The 26859-nt window shown below is 35.2% G+C and overlaps 1 protein-coding gene across 13 annotated transcripts in view; it reads right to left on the bottom strand.

Annotated features, from left to right (window-relative positions):
• ATP2B2 (ATPase plasma membrane Ca2+ transporting 2) overlaps nt 1-26859 on the bottom strand; it is a 295684-nt gene that overhangs the window by 24618 nt on the left and 244207 nt on the right. For all 13 annotated transcript variants that reach the window (XR_002442628.1, XM_021409829.1, XM_021409832.1 and 10 more), the window contains 7 exons: nt 26230-26464; nt 20606-20785; nt 19476-19563; nt 13194-13300; nt 12283-12474; nt 3793-4006; nt 744-955 (listed from right to left, as the gene is read on the bottom strand). Coding sequence is in view for 12 of the 13 variants with exons in the window: in XM_021409829.1 (XP_021265504.1) it covers nt 744-955; nt 3793-4006; nt 12283-12474; nt 13194-13300; nt 19476-19563; nt 20606-20785; nt 26230-26464 (1228 nt within the window). In the remaining variant the exon portion in view is untranslated. The remainder of the gene's footprint in view (nt 1-743; nt 956-3792; nt 4007-12282; nt 12475-13193; nt 13301-19475; nt 19564-20605; nt 20786-26229; nt 26465-26859) is intronic.

The raw sequence follows: 26859 nt of genomic DNA, 5'->3' as shown, positions 1-26859 counted from the left end.
AAATGACTCTATCCTTCTCCTCATTCCTTCCATGAGAAAGGTCCCAATACTGATAGTTTCCAGGATGCCACTGAAGAACTGAGTGCTAATGTCAACATATAAGTAGTTCAATGCAGCAACTGTGTGGTCTGAAAGATAATGTCAAATTGTGTCAAGTACAGGACAGAAGACAGTGAATGGATTGAGACTAAAGCAGAATGAGGAATTAGAGGTCTTACGAAAGAAAAATTATAAATGTTGAGAAAAAGTGTGTATTTCTGTAATTATGTTTATATATGATTGGGCCAACAAACTTATGAGATAGACATGAAGAATTACTACCAAGGATTAGTACTAATGAGAACATCAAATATCATTTGGCAATGACATTTAACCTTAGAAGAATGGATTCATACTGTAGATTTACAGCTTGTTTTTCTATTCACGTAGTAAACTAATGTAGAATACTCAGTTGGTTAGTAAAATAATTAATAATATATTCAAAAGAGTAAACAAACCATGACAGCTATTGTTAAATCTTCCGATTAATTTAAGATTTGATGTGGTGATAACGATCTTATGTTGTACTAGTATGACTTCGCAACATTTTCCATTATTGACAAACGTATTGATTAAGACAGTACATGAATCTAGGTGGTTTTATAATTACTGTGCCTCCTACATCTTTTAGATTAAACAGGCATAGAAAAAAAGGTCACCTAAATTTCTTTTGAACAGCTACTATTTCTTGACCAAGTCATTACCTGAATAGCAAATGTACCCAGTACAATAGTGCAAAAAATAGGATTTCTGAAGATGCCATCAAAGACATTTCTCTCTCCATGGATTTTGCGTGCGTTGATTTCATTGAAAAGCTGCATCATGACAAAAGTGTTGAAGATAATGGTGTAGTGCTCTGAAGGAGGAGAATGGAGTGGTGCATTCCTCCCACTGTCAATTTTAAACATTTTCTCACCTAGGTATAAGACAAAAGTAAAGGTTTCCACTAGAATACAACAAACAGAATTTTTTATTTCTTTTGTTTGCTTTAGCTAGTTGCCTACTTTGCTCTACTTCTACCAGTTGTCTTTCCAACCTTACTGTCCATAGGCAAAATTCTTTACCCCGGAAAGCAAAAGACATCTAAAGTTTCTGAGCAGAAAGCTTCCCCAGTGTTAACTTTTCTCTAATAACTCAATATACCTGCTCATATAGTTTGCAGTAGTATTTTTCCTCTAACCAAGTAGTAAATATTCTAAGTCAATTCCTTCTGATGTAATGAGCACTTGAGACCCATTGCCAGTATGTTTCCATTTTTCTACCATAATAAGAAGCAATCACTCTTCAACAGTTTTTAACCTATTTGCTAATACGCTTACCATAACTCTTAACAAGTGTTCATGGATATTAATGATAAAAACAGAGGCATTCTTGATTTTAAATAGATTTGATTATCATCATTCTGCTAAATCTGCTCTGAAAGCACAACATCAGGCACTATTCTTTATTTTGGTAATTTGATTTTCACTTTTAGATCTGACCACCAAAGAGGTAGGATACAATCCATTATAAGTAAAAGTAAAATTGAGATAAGATTTGAAAAATACCTCATGGACCTCATTTCACATTGACAAAGTTTACAGATAACACACAGTTACTGAACAAGTTGTTCACCTGAAGTAAGAATGAGATATTCATTTGAAAGAGTAAATAATGAATGAAATAAAATAAAGGTTATCACACTACCACCCACTTTCATAAACAAGTGCTGTATTAATAAAAGCAAATAAATCTTTAACATTTTCTGCTATCCCACTAGCATTATACTCAGAATTTCTGAAGTAAGAAGAAAAGGTTTCCTGAGGTTTCCCCTTGACGTCATAATTCTATCAGCTAAGTTGACAGTGAGTTTTTTTTGCCTTGGGATATTTGAGCAGTTCATGTTCAAGTCACTGCGGATAATGAGTATGGTTCCAAAGCAAGAATTTGGCTTATAACCTTTTGACAGAAAGTAAATTATTATATCGAAAATATATCAGTAACCCAATATGAAGCCACAGAAGTTGGACTCTGAGAGAGTAGAGATTTTTAAGTAGATTATAAATCTCCAAGGAGATTACTAAGTATTGGAAAACACTCTCCTTAATATACGTAAATACAAAGGAAAAAAATAATGACTGCAAACATTTCATTATTTTATCTTTTACACACACAAAAAAGTCATAACATCTGTTTCCTTTCATTCAGCACATGAACAAACATACAAACACTTTCTTAAGTAAGAGCACCTATCCTTAAGTCATTTATTGCACTGTCACTTAAATGGCATAGCAGAGGATGCTGCTACAAAAATATGTAGTTGATCAAAACAGAAATAGTACTCATTAATTTGCAATCTATTTACTGAAACACTGAATTTAGAACATCTCACTAGAAAACTGACCCTCTCAGAGCTCAGAAAAGACAAGGCTGTACTTCCTAGGCTTCTGAGAAAATTAGTTATGGGTTTACCAGAGACACACAAAAGTAATTAGGATACGGAGAGAAAAGCCTGGTTTTCTTTTCATCGAGGTTCAGCATAAAGTATTTTAAGTGATAACACTCATCAAAAATACATTAAAATCCTCATTAAGTTAACAGATTTTTTTTTGTTCCAAGACTGGAATCAAATGAATTACCAAGACCTTCTATCCCTGCGTCAGAGAATCTGCAAGTTACAATTTTTGAGGCTCACTAGATGTCCTCAAAATCCACTGTAAGCCTGTCATAATATTAGGAAGCATCTCTCTCCAAAACCTGGCCATTATTTTGATTTAAATAGGTCTACTGTAAACAGACCATCACCATCCCCTCCTTTGAGGTGACATAAACTGCTGGTTTGGGGTAAGGTGGAGCAAGGATTTCAAAACACAGCTCAAAAATCTCCTAAATTTTCAGAACTGTACATTTATAGCTTATATGAAAGCGTGTATATCATGAAAAAACATCTGAAAGACAATAGATGCAATTTAACTGCAGTGACATATTGTCAAGAACAAAATATCCAATTGATAAAATTATCAGCCCTCTGGGCGATTTCACTCATTGTTGTGGAGCAATAGCAATCTATTATTAGTCCCTACACTTCTCTGCTACAAGAAACACTCCTCCTCCTTTCTCACTTGAAAATACAAAGCAAATAAAACCATCCATTTCTAGCAATGCCTGAAAAAGAGTTCAGGATGGAAATAAGAAATTGGATGTTTTTTTTTCCCCCTTTAATATCCGTTTTCGAATTAAATGCCATAACAGATTGTTATTTTTATCACCTAAAACTGATTACTTGCTTATCTATAATACTTAAGATCAGTATTATTTCTTGACTACATTTTGTTCCCTGATTACAGCCTCTCAAGATATTGATAAAATGGGTCTTGATTTTCCTTGCTTTTATTTGCTGCTGTTCTACTTGTTTTTATATGTGCCCGCTGAAAGTAACAAGTTTGAAAAGGAAAATCCATGAAGGAGGAGCAGACTAGATACTCTGATTAAAACGTAACCTTCAATGTTACATTTTAAAATGAAATGCTCTCAAATCTACATTTTGTTAGTAGGCAAAAAAGCTCTCTCAATGTGAAGAATGACAAGTGACTAAATCCCTCAGTTGGGTCTCTTCTGTTTCTTCTAATGCTCCTAATCCCCTTAAACAGCACAGCCCTGTTAGCTGCCTAACTATGTATATGTGCATCAAGTGGTTACATTCAAAGCCTTCTGACATTGGACTCTACATGATCTAGATGCCTCTAAACCACGCAACAAGCCTAACTTTCTTACCAACAAAAAGAAGCGTAAATATTAGAGTAAGCTGGTAAACAGCATGGCCCAGAATGTTCTTCATCATGGTACGGGATATAAGAGGTTTGTTCCTGCCATATGGCTTTCTTAGCAGTAGAGCTTCTGTTGGAGGTTCGGTGGCCAGAGCAAGTGAGGCAAAAGTGTCCATGATTAGATTGACCCACAGCATCTGTACAGCTTTGAGAGGAGAGTCCTGTGGAGGCAAATTATAAAGTTACTTATTTCCTTCAAAAATAATTGTTGTCAGGTCATTTACTGTGATTTCATTTCCTCCTGTGCAACTGCAAGAAGTGCTGAAGACAAGATACTGAAATACATGGACCTTTCATCTATCCTAAGATGACTGTTCTTCCACTGCCCAGACAAGATCAGAATCATAGGGAACAGTGGTCAGAGCAAAAAGAAATGATTTCTCTCCAGTTATTTCAATCAGCAATATTTACAATCACACCATTTTTATAAAGTATAACATTAATAAGTTATAATATATTTCTTAATGCTGTCTGTACTTCAGCACATGCTGAAGTACGTGCTTCAAATTATAACTGAGTTTATGTAACTGCATAATACAAGTATAGCTTTCTTTCCTGGAAGAAAAATTATACTGAAGAAATTTAAAAAGTAGTGGTTCATTACTTGTAGCTTACAAAAACAGTACCCGTTTTTGGAATTAGCTTGAAATTATTAAAACATGATGAAACAATGGCTAAGACATTTTAAGGCATGTTGTACATAAATAACAGCTTTCAAAAACATTTGTGACGAAAACATCTGATAATTGCATTTAAAACAATATTCAGAAACTCATTAAAATACATCAGATTTGCAGAAGGAAATCCTGATTAGTCTAATGGGTAACTGGATAGAAAATATGGAACTAGAAAGAAAAAAGCATTACTACTTGTCAGAATAAAGCGTCTATTTTCTGAAATAGATCGCCAACCACTAGGAGGAGCTCTTTCCTCATTTAATTCAAGAAAGAAATCATCTAAGGTCTTATTACAGAGGACCCTACCTTACATTTAAAAAAATAATAAATAAATAACACTGATCTCAGGAGAAAATGTAGATGGCTATTATACAGAAGTGATTTTTAATTCATTTGGACAGCTGTAACGATAGATTGTTGCAATTGCTTCAAGGAGTCCTATCAGGAAAAGTTTAGTCTGTTGTTCTTGGTTTTTTTGCTTGCTTCTTTTTGTTGTTTTTGTTTTTGTAACAACTTCCTATGCCTTTAGACTGAATATAAAATAGGCAGCATTAGTACAATATGCATTCTCTTTCAAATAGAACCTTTTCATGGAAATGGAATCCCCAAAGTATGAGAAATTTTATAGTGGAAGGGAGTTTATATCCAGCATGAAAGCCTGAAGATCAGAGCACTATTTTTATGAGCACTTTAGCACCGTGCAGTATTAAAACAAAGAAATGTATGGAACAGCAAATAAGATAAATTCTAGAAGAAAAGTTTTATGAACTCAGCCCTTTTCCCCAGAGTTAAATATTCCCTTCACAACAAGAAAGACTTCAAGGCCCTGGAGCCAGTGAGGGGTCTGGAGCACAGGCCTTATGAGGAGCATCTGAGGGAGCTGGGATTGTTCAGTCTGGAGAAGAGGAGGCTCAGGGGAGACCTCATCGCTCTCTATAACTACCTGAAGGGAGGTTGTGGCGAGGTGGGGTTCAGCCTCTTCTCTCATGTAACTAGCGACAGGACAAGAGGGAATGGACTCAAGTTGCACCAGGGGAGGTTCCTGTTGGATGTTAGGAAAGATTTTTTCTCAGAAAGAATGGTCAGGTGCTGGAGTGGGCTGCCCAGGGAGGTGGTGGACTCACCATCTCTGGAGGTGTTCAAGAGACATTTAGATGTTATACTAAGGAACGTGGTTTAGTGGGGTAATATTGGTGGTAGGTAGACAGTTGGACTAGATAATCTTGGAGGTCTTTTTGAACCTAGGTGATTCCATGATTCTGTGATTCATTTTTAATGAAATATGATCAAATTATGAGTGCCAGTCTCCATTCAGTATCCCAAGAATACATGAAGAAGAGGTAAATGATCAGATCTGTTGTGGATCTGGCTTATATTCCAACTCTCTCGAGTTAAGGTATTATATCCTCTTGAAAAACCTTTTTAACAGTCTTATAATTAAATATATTTTGACACATTAAAAAAAAACATTCTTTTTTGGTGTATTCATAGGGATGGAGAAGAGCAACCACCTGTTTAAGTCTTACAGGTTGGGTACACTAAGGATGGGAGGAAGATTAGCATTAATAGATTCTTGACCTCTTGGTCATGGATTGCATTAACTGGGCTTATCTGGAGATTCAGTTCATTCATTCAGGAAACTTCTGTATCTAAAAAGCTAAAACTACTCAAGACAAACTTTAAAAAATTATGAGACTTCATTTATTTTAATTCATACTAATGGTTCAACTGCAAGCGTAGCAAAACCTGTTAGTTGCCAGGGCTCATAGACCACAGCCAGTATATGGAGAAAAGGGAAAACATGTTTTCTCCTGAAGAATTGTCATATTTTTTGCCTTTCTAGTTAATGAGTTTTCTCAAGAAACATTCCCTACATTGAGGTGTTACAGAAGCTGAATTTGCTACTTCATGTGCTGACATCTACGTCAGTAAAAACTGAATTTGTCTGTTATGCTTAATAAATAGAGTCAAATGATCAGATGTCTATCAGAGCCTGACATACTTCTAGCACAACAAAAACTCAGATTCTTTCAGTCTCTAAATCACACAACTGTAATTGGCAGTCATCAGTTTTGGCAACAACATGTTCTCACCATTTCACACTGCCAATCACCTTGGGTGGCTATGGTGCCTCTACTAATTATCTATTATAGGCAGTGCTACACTGTTCAGTCAAGTGTGAAAGCTCATTCTAAACTGAAGCCAAAACATTAAATACACATTAGTCTGGGCAGGAGGTGGAATGAAATTTCCACTGCAACTCTACCTGATTTCTGATTAGTTGGTGGAAACTAAGGAAAATACATATCAGCTAAGGAGCCTAGTCTTTCATTACAGATTTTATTCACTTATTCTGCGAAAGTGGAAGGCAAAGTCAGTGTCCTTTTTGCTGCATTTTAGCCACTGACTGGCTAGGAATGAATTCTTCATTTGCTTTCTGAAAACTATGGGGATGGAAGCTGTTCAAACTGCAAACCTCCCAAAATCATGACTTATTTGTCAAATTCCTTTCCACTTGACCTTGGAATAGGTTAGCATTGCCCTAGAGGTAAAAGGAAAATGTCCCTTAAATCAAGTGATGTTACACTTCATCTTGGAAACACTTAAAAGTACAAATCACAAAAGGCTGGGAATAAACTATAAATCTTTTGTGACATTCAGAGTCTCAAAAATGTTAGCACTTGTTACTTTTGATTTAGATGACAAGCTGTATGGGAATAAAAAGTTATTTTTACCCTTACCCCTTTGTTTCTACTTGTCACAGAACACATGTATCCATTCATAAAAATAAGTATTTCTGGTAGTTTGTATACATAGATGTAAAAATAAAACAAACACTTGCGCTGCTAGATCACACTGTCTGATAATCAAATGGAAGTGACCACTGCTTCTGTGCCTTCCAAAAAGATTAAAATACCTAAACTGTAAATACTTTAATTTTATGTTACGGCTTTTTCAGATTTTCCAATAGTATTATTTTAGGATTTGCCAAATATAGTTCTGCAGTAAACCACGTAAATTACTGTCTTACACATGTAAATATACCTCATTCCCTTTTTTTAATAAGGTCTGTAAGAACAGTAGGTGATTCATGCAGTAGTTCATTGCTGCAGTGCTTTTTAATTAACATTTAATTTTCCAAACATAATGTCCTATAGAGTCACTGTTTTCAGTTCCTAATGTCTTTTAAAAAATTAAGTCTCTCTTTAGTACAAGAATAATAATTTGAATGCAGAATGTTAAAACATGGCCTTTGTTCTATCTTTCTTTAATGCAACCTTTTGGAATAATTACATTGCCTCAACAGTTGGAAGTGGAGATAAAATTTTGCATAGAGGTGAATTTGTTAGCTTAATACTTCCAGTGAAAAATGTTTTCATTTGACTGAACTACATTTTAAAATCTTTAATTGTACACAGTGATTTTTTTTTAACAGTTCCAAATACAACAACCTAATTATTTACTTGATATTGTGGATGTTGGGGACTGAAAACAGCATGAAATTTCATATGGAAATCTATATGATGCTCAGAGACGTGTAATAATGACTCATTTAAAGTACAACATTCACAATTGGTAGGGCAGAGCTCCAAATAAGAACCCTCACTGAATGAATCAAAGGCTCTGCAGTCAGCTGTTACCCAGAGAATGAAGTCAGATTATAAGAGTTTGTAGCTCATTAATCTACTGGAAAAAGAAATCAATTGCTAAAGTGAAAGAAAAATTACACGCAAACTGTCCAGGATGGCCATGCCCTGACCGCTTTAAAAGCATGCTCTGGATTATACACAGAGAAGGAAGCAAGAGGTAAATTAATCAGATTACTTGAAAGATTAGGTGAATTAATCCATCTCAGCTGTATTGTGCCATGGAAACTGCACTGACCATTGCTGGGTGCTGTGTACACAATGGACACCTGTGCAGCCGTAGATGGAGGGATCTTAATTCAACTTTTAATCAGAGACTTTGTGAAGCTGGGTTTTCTTGTATGACCTACGTATCAAAGCATTTACAGAACCACAACACAAAATTTCATTAACAGAACTCTTATAGACTGAGCTGCTGTAAGCTGATGCAGGGCACAGTCTAAACTAGATCACTCTAAGGGGCAGCATCACTTAGGCAGCAGTCACTTAGGACATGATCTCTGTCTTCTTTACATAACTTCATGCTGGGACTGATGACAGAAGATAACAAATGACTGTTTCCATTAGTCCTATTTAGCCTCCACAATAAATTCTTCAATAGCCAAATGCTTCTCCTTTACAATTCCTCTGTAAAATTGGAATAGCATTGAGTATCATACAAATGTTGTATATGTGAGTTAAACTACTGAAACAGCAAAGGAACACAAAGAATAAATATGGTAGATGCTCAGCCAGTAGCACCTTGCTGAAGCAGGCATTAGGTAGATAAACAAAAAATATGTTTGTTTGGCATTAAAATAATTAAAACCTAATCTGTAGTTCTCTGAAGTAGAACCTGGCAAAGTCACTGGTTTCATTTAAGTATTTGAGAAAAATAGTGCTGCAGATTCTTAAAATGACAAATAATGGTCTCGGACCCTGGTCGAGATTGGCATTCCTAAGGTGCTCTGAAGCAAACTAATCAGCTGGAAATGCTCTTTGGAGGTCCAGTTTCACTAATAATTGTACTCAGGTAATTGGACTCTTTCATTAATACAGAGTTGCTGTAGTTTCAGGATTCCTGCAGTGATATGACCACATACACAAATTTTAATACAGACCAGTGTAACTGCAGGATGAAGACTGAATAAAATTAAGTATTTAGTTGTAAAAGTGATAGAAAAATCAGTCAAAACAAAGATTTTATTATCTTTGTACTTCCTTATAGTGCAAATAGAAAAAAAAAAAAAAAACATCAAAAAGAACCCTAAGTGTTAAAGAATCTTAATACATCTCAGTGTGCTGTTTCTGAACTACAAAAAAAAAAATTGAGAGAGGTGACATTAAGAAGCATGAAATAAGTATTACTACCTAAATAGAAATTTTCTCATTCTAAATTTGATAAAACCACCAAAAAGGTAGCCTGGGTAATACTCATTAACCTGAATGTTAGTCATGGACTAGAATTATATTCTCTGTGTCAAACAAAGCCAAATCAACTACCTGAAAGCAAAGCAAAATTCAATCTACTTTCACTTTGAAGGTTGTGTTGCTTTTTGGACACTATGGATTTCAATTTAGATTATTAAGAACTTAAATGGTTTGGTCAAAATAATAATTTAAGACCTGCGTACAGTTTTGCAGACGTCTATCCATGTGCACCTAGCCTATTGTACCCATGATTTGTCAGTACATTCATGCATTCTGTGCTAGAGCTATTTTCATAGCAACAAGAGAGTGCAGTACGTTCCCAAGTGTAATTTTTAGTAGAGCTTACGAGCCAAACAAACATAATGCCCTTTCACTGCCTAGAATCTTTGAGTCAAAGCCTAACATAATAATGTTCATTCGTAAGGCAAGATCCTTGCTGAATGAGATTGAAATGAGAGCTGCTTGAGATTATCAGCAGTCAGCCAGTTCAGTGTAAACAGAACCACAGTGGAAATAACTGCTGCCTTTTTCCTAGTTTCAGTTTTAGCTCCTTTCAGACCTCTTCCTTTGAATTTATATTTTTATTGCCAAATTAATGAATTACATAAGAATCTCTTTGGGCAGAAATACACAAATTCTAGGAGCTGCACGCTAAAAAATTGATCAACAGAAACTATGAACTTGACATTCTCAGTGATGGTCTTACACACCACTGGGTTAATACAAACACACTGGGCCTGATCCAAATCCTTTTGGAAGCTGATAGAATGATTCAAAGGATGAAAAAAGCTCTAAAAATAGAAAGGGGAGCATGCCTGCATTGAACATATGCTACACAAGAACTTGATTTAAAATAGGCTTTGTATTGATTCAATAACATTTACCTCTCCAAGAATGAAATACAATTTTTTTAGTTAACAACTAGAATTAATTTCTTCTAGTGCTTTCAGAAAGCAATGAAAAATTGCTGGACACTAACAAAAAAAAATCACCTTACATAAGCATGTGCTGACAGTGATTGAATGTCTATAAAACAAGGGCTCAAAAGGAATCAGTCCCCTCAGTTCAATTCTGGTGCTCTTACCATGTTGCTATTAGCACTTTTTTTGTATATTATTTAGTGCAGTTGATGAAATCCGGGAGGATTTACCTTCCACATCTTTATTACTTATTCATGTAATTTCTGTTAGTAGTAAAAAACAGTTTACAGCTAAATATTTTCTCAATATGCTTGTAAGTATTTTCCATGGGAAAATGAAGTTTCAGACTTCTGCCTCAGCGTCAGTAATTCTATCCCATAGCACAGGCTCAGTTGTGACAACAAAGCATCATCAAGTTGTGGAGGCAGCACGGTAGGAAACCAGCACTTAGAAGCTTGCAATTTTGTACTTCTCAGAAAACCAATGAATTGAGGTTTCGGTGTTTCCTTTGTGCAGAGTAAAAATACTTATTTATTAGGAACACTTCTGCTTGCTTCAAAAACCAATTTCTGATTTCTCTGAGAATTGCAGCCCTAGCTCTACTCTTACGTTCAGGAGAAGTTCAGATGAGATAAATGACAACGGTTGCACCCATCCAGCTGCTGCATGGTGCTAGCAGAAGCTGGGAGCTGGCAGACTGCTCATACACAGCACTGATAAGGCCTCTAAATGTCTGTCAGGGCTTAGGAGGAGTTTGACCTCATGGTTTTATAAAGGTTCGTGAGTTTCTGGTTTCAAGGATTAATTCCATGACTGCAATGTAAGTTTACCTCAGAGCAGAGCTAATAACTTATTCATTGTTCTGCTCAGGTGTGCATGAGGTGGAATTTACCTGCTGAAGCAGGTCTGTGTGGCTGCATGATGTACAGTACAGAGAAGCATCAGTGCAACTCAACCAGAAGAAGGCTTTTTTAACAGTGTCTGTCTGCAGCATCTGAAACGCACATTAATTTACATTTGGGGGAGTAATAGCATTAAAAACTTCTGGTTTCCTCTTTTCTAATGGGGGACAAACCTCCGTAACGCACTAAATACATACAATTCTCATGGTGGGTGAAAGAAAAAAACATTAACCGAGAAGTAGTAATTTGTAGGAAAAAAACATGGTATGCTTTTGGGAAAGACCTGAACATGTTGCACGTACAGCAGCGCTGCAATAAGACATTAGTGTAGAGGGAGAAAAGGGGATCAAATTCTAACTGTAGGCATCATTTAATTGGTTTGTTATTTGCACCTAAAATTAAAAGGACTTGCCTGAAAGCTACAAAATAATTGTTTTATCAGTCAAAATGCTCCCCTGCTGGGATTACTTCTGTGTACTGCGATCTTGAATATAATAATCTCGTTTTATAATCGTCAGTAAATACATACTTATTATTTAAATATTCTGAAAGGAAAAGCAAAGACACATAGCCTCTTCTTCCAATCCTTGATATTTTCTGCCCTGTCATCACAGGCTCAGTCACAACAATAATATGTAACCAAAAACAGGGAGCAATTTACTTCCAAGATAAGATGGATTTGCTTACTTCCTTTTGTCAACAGGTATTTAACGCTTATCAATTTGATCCTAAATAAATCCTTAATTTTCAGAGGAACTTCACAAAGAATGCTTTGTGTTGTACAAAGTAAGAATTAAATGTAAATCATCTTCAGTTAAAAAAAAGATGTAGCTTAATAGGATTTGGCCTCATGCTTTTAGTAATGCTGAAGTCATCCTTACCTGGGTAATGCATGCTCCAGTGAAAGCCACTATCACAGCCACAATGTTAACAGTGAGCTGGAACTGCAGGAATTTGGAGATACTATCATACACATTACGTCCCCACATTACAGCCTTCACAATGCTACTGAAATTGTCATCTGTTAGGATGATATCTGAGGCCTCCTTTGCCACATCTGTTCCAGCAATACCCTGGAAAAATTAATTGGGAATAAAATTACCTGGAAGTACAAAGACAGAACACAAACCTCTGCATACTCGAAGTCATAGTTACATAGAGTTACCCTGCACCGTAACAGTGACTGTTGAGTATATTCTGCACTTCACATTTACTAGGATGTTGGCTAACCGGACCTATTTTTGAAAGTGAGTAAGGAGGCAGAAAAGGGCACTGATAAAAAGCAGTGGAATTCCTTTGATGATACTCCTGAACGCTGTGTAGTATCAGCTTATTGACTAGTTAACTTTTGAGTTTTTCTTGTGTGGCATTTTTTTAATCACTGAGGATATCCTATTAATGTACTTGAACAGAAATGATAACAATAGAATTACATATCTTAATATATAATCTATATTAATATATGCTCAGAGTATGTTGGGAACACATTTTTACATGTAGCACTGGATTTTAGCAAAGCAAATTAGTACTGCACTTTTATGAAGAACACTGAGTTCATTTTTCCATATAGGCATTGGACTCTACATAGCAATATGCAAAATACTGATAAAGTATGAAAACAAGCAAGACCAATTAATCTATTATAGGAAATTAAAGGATTCTGAAGGAATGTAACCCATCCCCTCCAATATACTGCTTCATTTAGTATCTTTCTCAGCACTTCAATAATGAAAAACTTCTTACAGCAGATTTATAATGACACAAACATCGATAAATAAGCTCAAGATTATACCATTGCAAAGCCAACATCAGCTTTCTTAAGTGCTGGTCCATCATTGGTTCCATCACCAGTCACAGCTACAACCTGCCTCTGCTCCACCTGTGTGCTGTCAATAATACCTGCAAAAAATGTATACGTCTGTGTATGCATACATATATATATAAATAGTTAGCAAGATAAAACTTGCTTGATATTTCTAAGCAGTGTCTGCGTAACACAGACTACGTGATACTATGTAAGTCTTACAAAGATTAATAGTTGATTTCTAAGGAAAATAATGAGGAAAGACATGTGATCAGTATTATACACTATTCAACATCCCTGTTAGAATTTTTAAGGAAACATCTGATCCAGAACCATGAAAACAACAACAAAATTTGCACAGACATCAAAGAATATAAGGTCAACTTGTTATCTTCTTCTGGAAAGTTTCTATTATTAGTTATGTACCACAGTAAATCCATTTCAGCCCATCTTCCTGATTTAACGTCAGTGGAATTTTTTTGCTAAAGATTTGAGTTCATGTTAGAAGTTTTCCTAAACTGGGTGTTAACTATATTTCCTGTTTCACTGAGATGCCTTCTGTCAATCTGTAATCAGCATAACATAAAGATAATAAATGTCACTGATGAATTTTATCAAGCTGGAACTAAATGAGCCTTTTAACAGAGAAATGTTCAACTCTGACAATGAATTGAGAAGATATAAAACAATTCTCTAAATTCTGAAGCCAAACACTGTAATAAATAGTTACAATAAAATAATTTCCGCTTTCTTTTGAAAAATGATCTGAAACTGAAAACACTAAAAGCAGATGGCGAATCGATTTTCACCTAACTGCCACAAACAAAACTATTTTCCGCTTATGCGGGAACATTAAATACTTCTACAGGGTGGGAAATGACAAAATTTCTTTTGCTAAAATATTTTGCACAAAGCCATACCATATACACTAAAAACAATCATCAACCAAAAAAAACCTACCCAGTGTAAAAAGCTTTCAACTGCTCTGGAAAAAAAAAAATAATTCCCCTATCAGAAAACCATCCAGAAATAGGAAATTGCAGATTACAGAGCAATAGCAGCCTCTTGGCAAAGTTAAGCCTTATCAGGCATGCAGAAGATTGCAATGCATATGGAAGCAGTAAGTGTCCTACATTTTTCACTCTTATGAAAATCCGAAAAAAAAAAAAAAGAGCATTTGCTTTCCATTGGCACTATGAACTCAAATAAATGGCCCAAATACTATTCTGATAAGATCTTATAATGAGAGCTTTCAATTTGTTGGGGTGACTTGCTTTTGGTATTACTAAACAAAGAGGAACAACAGCAGCAATTACTGTTAAAAGCATTTATCTTGTATTTCCCTCTTGCTATCAATATGCTCTTTAATTTTAAATTAATAGGTTAAGCTTCTAAAGAAATTCATTAAAACTCTGATACTTCATGCTGCTAGCTGCTCCAAACAGGTAGAGTGCGTCTTCTCACAATTAGATTCCAAATGGGAGCACAGCCTTCATGAAGCTGGAGGGTTTTCAGGAAATGACTTCCTAATGGATGTAAGTAGTGGCCAAATGTCAATGATTACACTACTCAGCTGCCCATTTTTATCCATAAAAGCAAACTATACAGCTGGGATGAGCCAAACACTCTCCAGAACACAGAACTGTATAATCAGCAGTCACGGAAAGACAGAGATAAAGTATTGTTCTTGGAGATAGTGGCTGAGATGCTGATGGTAACCATCTCAGTGACACAGCATCATCAAACCTTTGTCAATGTATGGGACAAAAACGTGTAGTGCTATTCATTCCAAGAAAGAAGGTCTTTCAAGAACTTCTCCTTTGTACGTCAGACAAATTTCTAAAATGAAGCAGTAGCAATTATTTGGGATTCAGAGGATTTACCATAGCTATTCATAGCTACAGCCATGCTCCTTGACTTCCCAGTATTATTTTAAATCTGTTTCTTCTTCCTTCCTCACGTCGCTGAATTGTTGTGCTCTTTTTTTTCCTTTCTTTGGACGTCATTTTGTTAATAGTTGTGATATATTTTTACAGTTTCACCTCAAGAGTTTTTTCAGTATTAAGTAATATCCTAGTACAGATTTTACAAAAGGTGTCAAGACACAAAAGAGGGATGCCAGGGAAGGGCTGTCCCTCCGCAGTCTTGAGCTGTGCAGAACTACTACTTTAGTGATCAGTGAAAAATTTAAATAAGGGTATGACCTGACAGATTGCCAGTCACAGAATGCCCATTTCCACTCACTCATAATGGCCAAAAATAAACATCAGTATTAATTTCTCATGCCTAACAGTCAGGTAAATTGTACAAAATAAACTGCTGTGCTCCAGTTAAATGCTTGCATAAAGTATTTTAATCAAACACCTTTGCAAGGTATATCAGAGGAATTCATAGAATTTGGCAAAGTTTTCTCCCAAAACAGCCTTTGCTGTTTCACTGATCTATGCTCTCATCTCATCTGTTTGGCCACGATTCCTTTCTGCCAAAATGAATTTTGTTCAGCATCCACAGGAATATACCTAGAGCATAACATTACAGTCTGTTCCACATACTCATTCCACTGATGCTGTAGGAATTTGGGAAGCAGTCATGTAGTTTCTTTAAGACATCCATTTGCCAGAGAAAGCAACTTGTTTCTGATGAGGGAAAATATCATATTTTTGTTTTTTAAAACAACCATGTATAGCCAAGAGGAGCATTGTACAATACAAATGTGCTATAAAAGATACCAGAACTGCATACACAGCTGTAGAGCATTCAAGATAACGTAAGTTCAGGTGTTACTGATGCAGGAAAGTTGATCATCCCATACACTTACTCATACTTTTCTTTCTTTGACAAGCCAAAGAAAGACAGATGCAATAATATATTTTCATAGGCTTGTTCTGTTGAGATTAGTGTTTCATATTTCTAACTTTCTGAAGACTCATTCATCTAACAAGAACTTAGAAAATCTAACTGAAAGAGAAAATTTAAGTTCACTTAAATACTTACCTACTTGCATGAATAGAACTTCAAAGGTTAATGTGAAAGTGTTTAAAATAATATTGCAGACAGCACTGTTAATTGTTAAGTGAATACTGTTCTGCAAAGCTCATGATAGAATATCAGAGAAAAATATGGCACAAATGCATGGATTTTTGTTCTGAGCATGTACCTTTAGGTTTCAGTTAGAAGACTAATATTTAGGTTCAGAACTTCAATTGATACTTTTTTTTTTTTTAGTAATTTACCCAGTGTCACGGCATGTCTGTACTATTGAGGCCAGCAGTTGAATAATACTGTCACATGCAATAATATTTGGAATATTTTAGTAACTAAGGGTAATAATTAAAAAAACCTTTTCTTCTTTAAGGTTCCCTTTCTGCTTTTTAGTCAAACAGCCTTACAAGAAGAGAGAACAGCTGGTTTTAGTATCATGGAAAAATAATTTCAACCACATTTAAACATACTGGAAAACACAGCTTCTTTAACTTGTAAGCTGTATGTGTTTTATCCTCTGTATCTTCTGATCAGGATGTTGTTTCCATCAGTAATAAGCTGCTGCTTCTTTTTATTGTTTTAAAAATCAGCATGACAATATTGAAATATTTCAGTAATAATATAATGACACATCCCTATAGATGACATTTTTATTGCTATATTTTGAAACAGGGTAAACAATAATTTGAAATCATACCGACTTCATGAAGTCTGTAAGAAACTGCATTTCAGTTGGATTGAGACGTCTAAGTGAAATGTTTTTGTTTCACTGAAACACTTTGTGATGCTAAATCACTTTGACATTTTTTTTCAATCCACTTCTACTTCAAATACATAAATATTTGAGAGAACACTCTCTGCCCAGCATTAGATGCTGAACCACGTGTTTCTCTAGTCCCTTAGCAATAGTAAAAACAATTTTTTTTTTTTTTAAAAAGATCCTTTTTCTGGGTGGGACTGCACTGTGTTACAGAGGAAAAAAAAATTCCCTCCAGCAGCCCTGTGTCATTAAAAATTAAATATAAAAAAAGTTTATTTTGTGATATGTGTTTTTACCCTAAAGCAGCTAGAATACATCAAAGAGAAGAAAATCCTCTTGATCCCTCAAGTGTCTGAGAAAAACATAACATTTTAACAAGAAGCCCAAAACTAGAGAACATTTAAATAGTTTCTTGTAACTTTTAATGTCCCTTAGAGTATTACCATCCAAAAAATTCCGTCATGATTTCCATAGACTTGTTCTTGAACTTTGTTAGATATTTAATTGTTGTATCACTTGACCTTGCTAGACCTTAGCAACATTATTTGTACTTGTCGTATAAGGTACTCTGTAGCAGTAAATATATTTTGGATTGTCAAAACTCACATGCTATAGAATATCAATAATTTGTTGCTTATTTTTCTTCGGCTTTCACTGATTTCATTTTCTCTGGCAAAAGGTCTATTTTCCTCTTAAGGGAAAATCCTGCATGATTCAAATGAGTAATTCCAGGGGACTTTTTTCATCAACTCAATGAAACATAAATTGCTGTATGCTTCTGGAACAAATAAAACTATAACAGGCTTTACAAGTCATGCCCTACAACAGCTGTAAGACAGTACACTGTATGCAGTAGGGCAGCTAACTCTGTGCTGTTTGAATTGTGAGATATAGGGATAGTAATTATGCTATGCAAACCAACTGTCTCCAAACTTTTGATTGTGCACAACTATCATTACAGATTTTAGCAAATGCCTCAAAAATATGTATATTATTTATAAAATGCATACATATACTAACTACTATGCTAATACGTTAGACACATAAAAAAACACACAAAATATGGAACATAAATTGGGTAAGACAGAGATGAAATAAACTTTATTTTAACAATGAGATTTTATTCATAAATGATAAAATAAACTTTTTCTTCCTGCACCCCAGTGGATTGTCTTGCATTAACCCTGAGGTGTGTGCATCCCATCTGGAGACCACTGGTCTCAACAGTGTGTCAAAGAGGATGAGTAACAGCAGTCTGTTTCCAGCTGCCTCATCTTTTGTGCCGTGCCAGAGCTTACATTTATCTTGGTACTCCTGAATGATCTGTGCTTCATGAGTTCTTCACATACACTGGTCCCCAACCTCAAAGAGCAAAACTGATCCACTCCTCAAATTCTCAAGGGAACATTTGCTCTGTAGTCATTTACGCATTTTAAAAAATTACATCCAGATCAAGAACTTCTGTAATCAGTCACATATGGAGTCATAACCAGACAACTTTGGCATGCCAAAAGGAGAGAGCCAGAAATGACTTTCTCCCTAAATCTGAATTATTTAAGCTGTCAAGACAGCTGAAAAGTCTTTGTGTGGCCAGAAATGATGCTATTCCTGATCAGAAATTTTCTAACTTAATAAGCTTTTGATTGTGAGATTAAAGGTCAAGAGAATAAAATGTCAAGACAGCACAAAGTGTGAGATTTGAAAAAGGTTTCATAAAGAGTGCTGCAAATAAATTCCTCTTTTAAAGGAGCATCCATCTGCAAATGGCATGGTGAGACAGCATGGTTTGGATGGTACAGTTTTCGTAGGACAAAAGCAGATTCCAAAAATACAGATGGAAATTTAAAGGAAGCCTATGCAGATCACACAATTAGGGAGCCTACAGGAAAATGGAACTGCCTTGAAATAGATATCATCACTCAGTTTATGCCTACATACATGACTTCTGAAAACTATTATTGTAATAAGAAAAGTTTTTTATATTTGAACACTATTTAAAAAATAATTGTGTGAGAACAGAGAAGCAAACAAACTTGAGTAACTGTTGATTTACTCTAAATGAACTTGTTCCTAGTTTGTTGGCTTTTTTAAAATAAAGAGGTATTTTCAAAGAGAATGAAATCAGCCCTTCCCCTTACTTATAAGAAAAATCACTAATTTTTCAACAATATTTTTCAAGCCAGCAAAAACACATTTTCCCTTCCCAGACTGAGCCTCGTTCCAGTCCAGTTAAAAAGTCCCAGGGCAAATAAGGGAATACTTCTACTTGACACAAGGCTTACTGGTATTTCTGTTATTCCTGCCAACCAGATTCCTTTTATTTTCCATTTGAAAGTTCAGGTAGAATGCAAGCATAAGGGACTTATTTACCAAGAAAGCTTTCTTGCATTATGAATAGAGAAGTGATGTGTAATTAATCTCAGTTTAACAGTAAAATTTTTACAATGCAAAAGATGTGTTGAGCCTTCTTCAATATCTTTGGCATTACTTTACGCACATGCCCACACACGAAGGTGGTCTTCACTCACCTTTTACCAAAGTGTGTTTGTCCGTGGGAGATGACCGAGCAAGTACTCGAAGCTTTGGCCAGATTTTGTCAATCCGCTCTTGCTCAATCTGGAAAACAATAACAAAAACAACAGTATAACTCTTAGTCTGTAGTTAGAAAAATGCAAAATATGCTTGTGTCCAAGCAGCAAAGGATTCATTTCACTAAGATCTGTATCTATTCTCCAAAAGCACAGAAAAATTACAACAGACATCAATGGCAGCAAGACCAAAAAAAGTCATTTTCTGTACTATCAAAAGTCACTTATTAATTAACATAGGCAAATTTTGCCACTGTATCTTATCTGCTTTTCTGATGCTCTTCACAGATAGTCCTACTTACAAATGTGACTTGATGTAGGATAGTGCAATTTCTCAAAGCTGATCAAACATGTTTACAACTAGAAATGTGTTGTTTTATTCTGCATTATAATCCAAGTTCTTCATTTTGTCAGCAATAATGGCAGAATTTTCTCTGTTTACCTACAGCAACTAGAGCAAACCTGCAGCATACCTTTATGCTCCCAGGATTCCTTCAGTCAATGTAAGCAGTAAATAACTGTGCCCATGATAGACTCTAAGGCACAGCATAGAGTTCACTTTTTTAAAGATGGCTTCAATAGTCTATGTCTTTTATATACGAAATTAAAAATCTGAAGAACAGACTAAATTATTCAAATTGTTAGAGTGAGTGAATGTAGTAGTATGTGGATTTCATAAAGTGTTACAAAGCGAGAGTATCTGGTTCTCAGCATTTTCACAAGACTTAAACCTGTAGAGTTGACTTCCTTCTCCACTTAGCTAACAAACCTGTTTTCCCTGCACTTAGTTTTGAGGTTCCTGAGCTTCGTGAAGGCTAGTGCTATGGTTCTAAAAAATGCTGAATAAGTCTAGCACAAAACATGCAGTGGTTCTGCATTATAAGAAGTAAAGACTGGATTTTCAGAAGTATTTTAAATTGCAAAAGAATACTGCTAGAAAAAAGTACCAGTCTCTCCAAGCAGTCTTTACTGAAACAAGGTAGACATCAGTGCAGGAGAAACAGCATTTCAGTATTCTCACTATTTTTATGTCACATTCTTAATATGAATGGATTTAGCATATGAATTACCTCTCCCTTCTCATTTCGGATCCTTCTGTTAAACTCTTTCCCTTCAAGGCAAAGAAAGTCTTCTCCTGGATGAATGATTCCACATTTTATGGCAATGGCACGTGCTGTGTTGATATTGTCTCCAGTGACCATGCGGACTGTAATTCCAGCTCGCTGGCACTTTCTTATGGCTTCTGGGACCTACAAAAGCAATATAACAGGGAAAGAAAATTCCCAGACATGAGACAGAAATGCAAGTCAGATGTTTCCAATCAGATCAGTTTTCAGATTGGTTGCCTACAAATTCTCTTGATTTTAATATAAACAGGAGTATTCTCTAGAGGTCCCTTCCAACCCTGATAATTACGTGATTCTATAGCTTTTTTCTTCTCTTTTTTCTTTTTAGCACTAAGTTGCAGTATGCTGAACCTAAAATATTCAATGTACATGAAAACAAGTACTGAGAATACAGTTATTTTGTACAGAAAAATAATACAACTTTAATTAGTTCTGATCCAAACTTTCCTTCCAATAAGATTATCTACCAAGTTTTTATAACTCAGCATTACTACTGTAATTTATGCACATCAACAGGTGAAATTCACAGATAGAAATGACGTCAGTGTTTCATGAATCATTTATGTCAAAAATTTCTTTCTTCATGAAACTAACTTTTACACAGTATACTTATCAATGAGAGAGAATTCAGTGTGCAAAAGGGTACGTGAGATTAACATAGAAGCTATATACTTACTTGATATCAATTTATTTAAACATAAAAAGGCTTTTTTAATGGAAATGTGCAATGAAAAAAATTTTCATTTTAAAATAATAATCAACAATTTTCAAAAAAACAAAACAAACCTATTCAGTTTAAGAAAGGGCATCAAAAGGAATATTACTGACTACAATAGCAAAATCCTCCTATAGTCAACTGTCAGTTCAGTGCAATTTGCTCACTATGACCTCTTTCATAGATAGGTATGCTGTAGAACTCATTGCTAATTAGATTGGATTAATATCATCCATTACTACAGAAACTATCAAGAAAAGGAGCCACCATTTACAACATTGCACTGCTAATTTTTGCTTTGCTGGGCATTTTATGTTCCCGTATAGCTACAAGTAACGGACGCTGCTGGGGGCAGCACATTGCCTTTGATTGACAACCACCATTCTTACCCAGCACGGCAAAAACTCTACTTCTAATGAGTTAAAGGGGCCAGAAAGGTTATACATTTTGGACTGAATGTCACACTAAAGATAAATATTATAAACCGTTAAACCATATTGTAGATAATGATTATCCTAATCAGTGAGTACAATTTCATACCACGTTTCTGCATCTTTACTATAATACTTTTTCCTCAGGAAAAAATAGTGCTATTCACTTGAATAATGATATTAGAAATGTCGCCAACACTTCTAAATCAACTCAGCCAGATGCACACACACAGGAAATAACAGCTCATCTGGTCAGTTGTGTTCTTTCCTCTTTAATAAACAAGAGGCAGGTAAGAGGCATCTATTTTCCAAAATGCCTCACTGAACACCTAGTTGAGGAACTGACCAGTGCTTTTCTCATTACTGTGAAGAAAACTGCTCAATCCTCAGACTGCACCCACAGAAATGTGCTGTTTGCAGGATGACTTTCTACACAGACAGCAGAAGCAAGAGAAAAAATTAAGGGTCAGGGGTTTATCTTCCCATTCCCTCATCTCTACTAACTGTAAATATTCTTCTCATGAGTTGGATGATGGAAACATTATTTGGACCACCTGAAGCCTCTTTATATTATGACAGAGAATTCTGTGGGACAGATACAACCAGGTCAAATTCATTACTTAAGCAAATGACTTCTGATTTACCCAGTTGCCACAGTAATAATCTTGACTATATCCCATTTGCCAAGTTGGAGCGCCCTTAATGTCCACTTAACTGTGGTGACCCTCATGCATAGGGTTATGACAGATTTAGACGACTGCCTCTAAATCCAGCATGGTATATGAACCATGAAGGAGAAAAATAAATTACAGTACAAACAGAAAAACAGAAATATTCACATAAAGCACAGTCCCATTAAACAAGGTCATGGGAGGACAACCTAGTTTCAAATACACCTCAAACTCACATATAGCTAGGGAAATAATTCTAGCTCCCTCTTCTCTTGTTTTTGGACAGCTTGTGGGTGGTATCTGACTTACACTGTGTACAGTAATTACGCTTAAAATATTGTTCATATTTTTTAATGCTGTACGGAAGGAAGAGTCTTGGCAGACTGAGTGGGCAGTGGAAGCAGATATTTTCCATCCGTTTGCAGAATTTAGGTACATATTTCCAATTTTTAAATTCCTGCAAAGAAAACCTTTCAACATATGCAAGCACAGGTTATCTTGTGAACAAATACCTATCAAAATCAGGTGACAAATACGTGAAATTTAGAAGGGATTTATGTGCAATGCCTAGAAAGAACATACTGGAACTGTACCTTGGCAAATTGGTATAAACAAGTACAGACTCATTAAAACCTATAAAGAAAGGCTGACAAAATATCTCAGGCAAATCTCAATAGGCACAAGACTTCATTCTGTTGGTTCTTTTATTGTAGATTTATCAAAGGAAAAAAAAATTGTAAAAACGCTAAATACCAAGTCGGTAGTTCAGTGCTTGGTAAAAAGTCACTGCTAACAATGAGTAAGCTAGAGCCTGAATTTCATCAACCTAAGTAATCAAAGTATGCAAAATTCATGGGTGTCCAGTGGTTACACTCCAGTTAAAGCTTGTCAGTTGCTGGATACCATTGCTGAATAATTCATCATCTTTTAATGCATGGAAGGAAATGCAATGGCAAGAAAGACCCTGCACTATAATCGGAAGAGATGCAGTACTCTTACCTCATGCTAGCATGGCAACTGACACTGCAGGTATGGCAAATATGTGAATATCTGAATACACCAATGGTGCATGTGGGCAAATAATCTTTAAAAAAAAAATCAAGCCTTTCTTAGTAAAAATATTAAAGCAATTTAAGGGACACTAAAGGTTTTCAGGATGGTGACGCTGGACTGCTTTACTGGAATTACTTAATCTGCCATTTCTGACAGAATCAATTCTGATACCCATGAATCCCGAGAATATCAATAAAACAAAAACAGTAATAATAGTTCTCATTTTTGTGCTTTTTCCCCTGCAGAAAACACTTTGATAATTCATAAATTCCAATGGTGTTTCTATTTAATAGCTGGAATTAATCCTGGCAAAGTAATAAGGTCATTTATTACAGCTCAATATCTTACTATTTGCAGCTACAAAGGCAATTTGAGTGATACTTAATTCCCACCAAGTCAGATATATCATACAGAGACAATTTTCTGAAATTCATGTTTTTATCCTTAGAGTTTTTTGGACCATTAACACTATAAAACAGTCAAAGGGATATGGAGAAAAATCCCTACAGAGCCAAGTCCCCCAAAAAACAACTATAAATTTGTGCAACATATGGTAAAATTCTAAAACGATAAACATTTTATGATGCTTCTTGCAATGAAAAAAAAAAGTGTCACTACGTATTTTTATGTTAATCTAGAAGAAATTCAATACATTATTCAGCTAATTTTCTAGAAATAAAGTGCTTTGCTACCTTCATCTTCTTTGACTCTTTAAATAGACTTTAGACTTGACCTCTTTGTTTGTATGAACACTATTCATTTTTACCGCAAACTCCTAAGAAAATATTGCCTATGAAATGAGAGTGGCTCTCTCATAAAACATGCTCATAGTAATCACACAAAAGGATAGTTTGCAGCTATTTTACAAATTAACTGCAAATCCTGTTGCTACCCATTCCCTCAGTCTATCATACATAACTTGACTTGAAGCTATTTTTGAACAACATGTATCATTAATCAGTTTTGGAGGTAAAGGGCACTGGTTCATGGTTCCATTGGTCACTGACAGTTTAAAAACTTTCTGAGTTTATATGTATATCAGCTAGAGCATTAGGAGTGGGATCCATGCAGACAGAATATTTTAAGATTATTTTAAAATATTTTTCAAGATGTAACGTGAAGTGTAGGGACAGATGGATTAGCAGCAAGGGACCATCTGATAACAGTTCAAGTGAATGCTGTTTATCCAATGGCTGCAGAGGTAAAGATTTTATCATTGTTTTCACCTAACCAAGACCTACTTGATATGATACATTTCTTGTTATTGAAAAAAAGTCAAGTATATCCATTATCATTCGTAGTGCAGTTATGCAATTGGTGCCTGTAGGTGTAATTATATCATGCTAGTTTCCTTCATTTATTTTCCAAAGTTACAGCAGTCAAAAGTGTATAAAGGCCTAATTTAAGAATGACTCAGGGAAATAATTTTCCTTCCATGTCTAACATTGCTACCATTTCTTAGTGGATCAAACACCAAGATTTAGGCATTATTTAAAAAAAAAAAAAAAAGAAGAGGACGACAGTAAAAAAGACCAATAGTGGAACCAAGGTACTTACTTTTTGCAGAATCAGAACACACTCTTTTTGTATAGGGAAATTTGACTTATCATTCAATGACCTTATTCCAGAGCAAACTCACAGTCATTAATCATCTACTGAAATAACTGCACCATCAAAGAATGAATTTCCTGGAGTAAAATGGGAGGGCATTTAATCACGCCCTCTCACCTGCAGTAGGTGTTGGGACAGCTGCTCTCCCATCACATTGTGCAGCTGCATGCCATGGCCACATGCTCACGGTTGACTCAGTGAGTAAAACATCAAAAGAAGATACTGCAAATGCCAGCATTTTACCCTCAGCACTTTGAGCTATGGGGATTACCCTCAATATGTCAGTTTCTACACTATAAAATTGAACCTATTCTCTACCGTCAGGATCAACTATCAAGAACCATATATATTGGTTAGAAACAAAGTTTCTACGCTCATCTGCCTTTTGTATTACTGTAGTAATATAATTCACAAGTATAGTAGCAAGTTAAGTCTCATGAAATATAGATATGGAATAATTTGGCACCTACTTCCATTGTGCTTTTACTTACTGATTTTCTCAGTTTACTTGAATTTAAACTTTAAGCCCATTTTTAAAGACACTTAAGAATATTATCCATGAAGTCTACAGTGTGTCCATGATAAAGCTTTTCCATGTCCAAAGATAATGTATACAAGTTTTCCTGAATAGCCACAAGTTACATTCTTAAGACAATTAGTGGCAGATGTTTTAGTAAAACACAAAACTCCTCGACTTCATGTGATAAATGTGGAAAATACCACACTGCTATTACAGTCATGGCAATTATAGTCACTACACCTATTTTTTTCCACTTGGACCTCATGACATTGAGAGCACAATAAAAATTCTGCTGATAGTTCTCCCGTATACTCCTCTATGAGAGAAATTTAAATCATTTCAATCCTGTAGCTTACAAAATCCTATATTGCTAAATTTAAATTGAACTTTTATCAAATTAATTATTTTTCTTAATCAACTAAAGCTTGTTTTTAAAGTTCATTACCATCTTCTTTGATAGAGCTAAATAAAATAAGGAAAAAAAAGATGAAAACCACAGGAAATGTAGAAATCAATTCATGTTTCGTTCTCTAAGAAATACTTTATAACATAAGAATTTAATTTACCTCTGGCCTTACTGGATCTTCAATGCCAACAACACAAATGCAAGTCAGATCAGATAAAATGTCATTTTCATTGTCCCAGTCAGGTTCTGGGCTGCTGTTGAAGTCTCGGAAAGCAACACAGATAGTTCTCAGTCCATCACAGGCCATTGGTTCAATCACTTTCTTCACCATTTCGTCCCGGTCACGTGGCCTGAAGATACGAGGTTCACCAGCTGCATTAAGGATCCTGGAACATCTATTTTATTTAAGTAAAAAAAAAAAAGGGGGGGGGGGTCATTGTATATTTGCATGACTGCTGAATAGTATTTCCATGTATCAGCTCCTTTCATTCAACATCTTCCTTTTTGTGCAAATTTCTTGATTAAACAAAAAAGATACACTACTGAAATACTGTCAGGAAGAATTTGTCTGTAACTTCTTATGGAGACACTAAGACCCTTTCATCCATTACTTCCTGAAAACCTATGTAATTAATGAGCTGAGAACTTGCAAAGAAATTGAAACATCCTTATTTTCCAAATGTGCTTCTGAACTGAAAGAAACTATTCATAAACGACTGAATATAGATGAAAAATAAATTAGAAGATCCAAATTTCACGTTAGCCAATGATAAGAAAAATACGTCAAACA

This window comes from Numida meleagris, chromosome 11, assembly GCF_002078875.1.
Source record: "Numida meleagris isolate 19003 breed g44 Domestic line chromosome 11, NumMel1.0, whole genome shotgun sequence".
Taxonomy (NCBI): Eukaryota; Metazoa; Chordata; class Aves; order Galliformes; family Numididae; genus Numida; species Numida meleagris.
The sequence above is the reverse complement of the archived record's forward strand: the minus strand, read 5'-3'. Positions and strand labels throughout refer to the sequence as shown.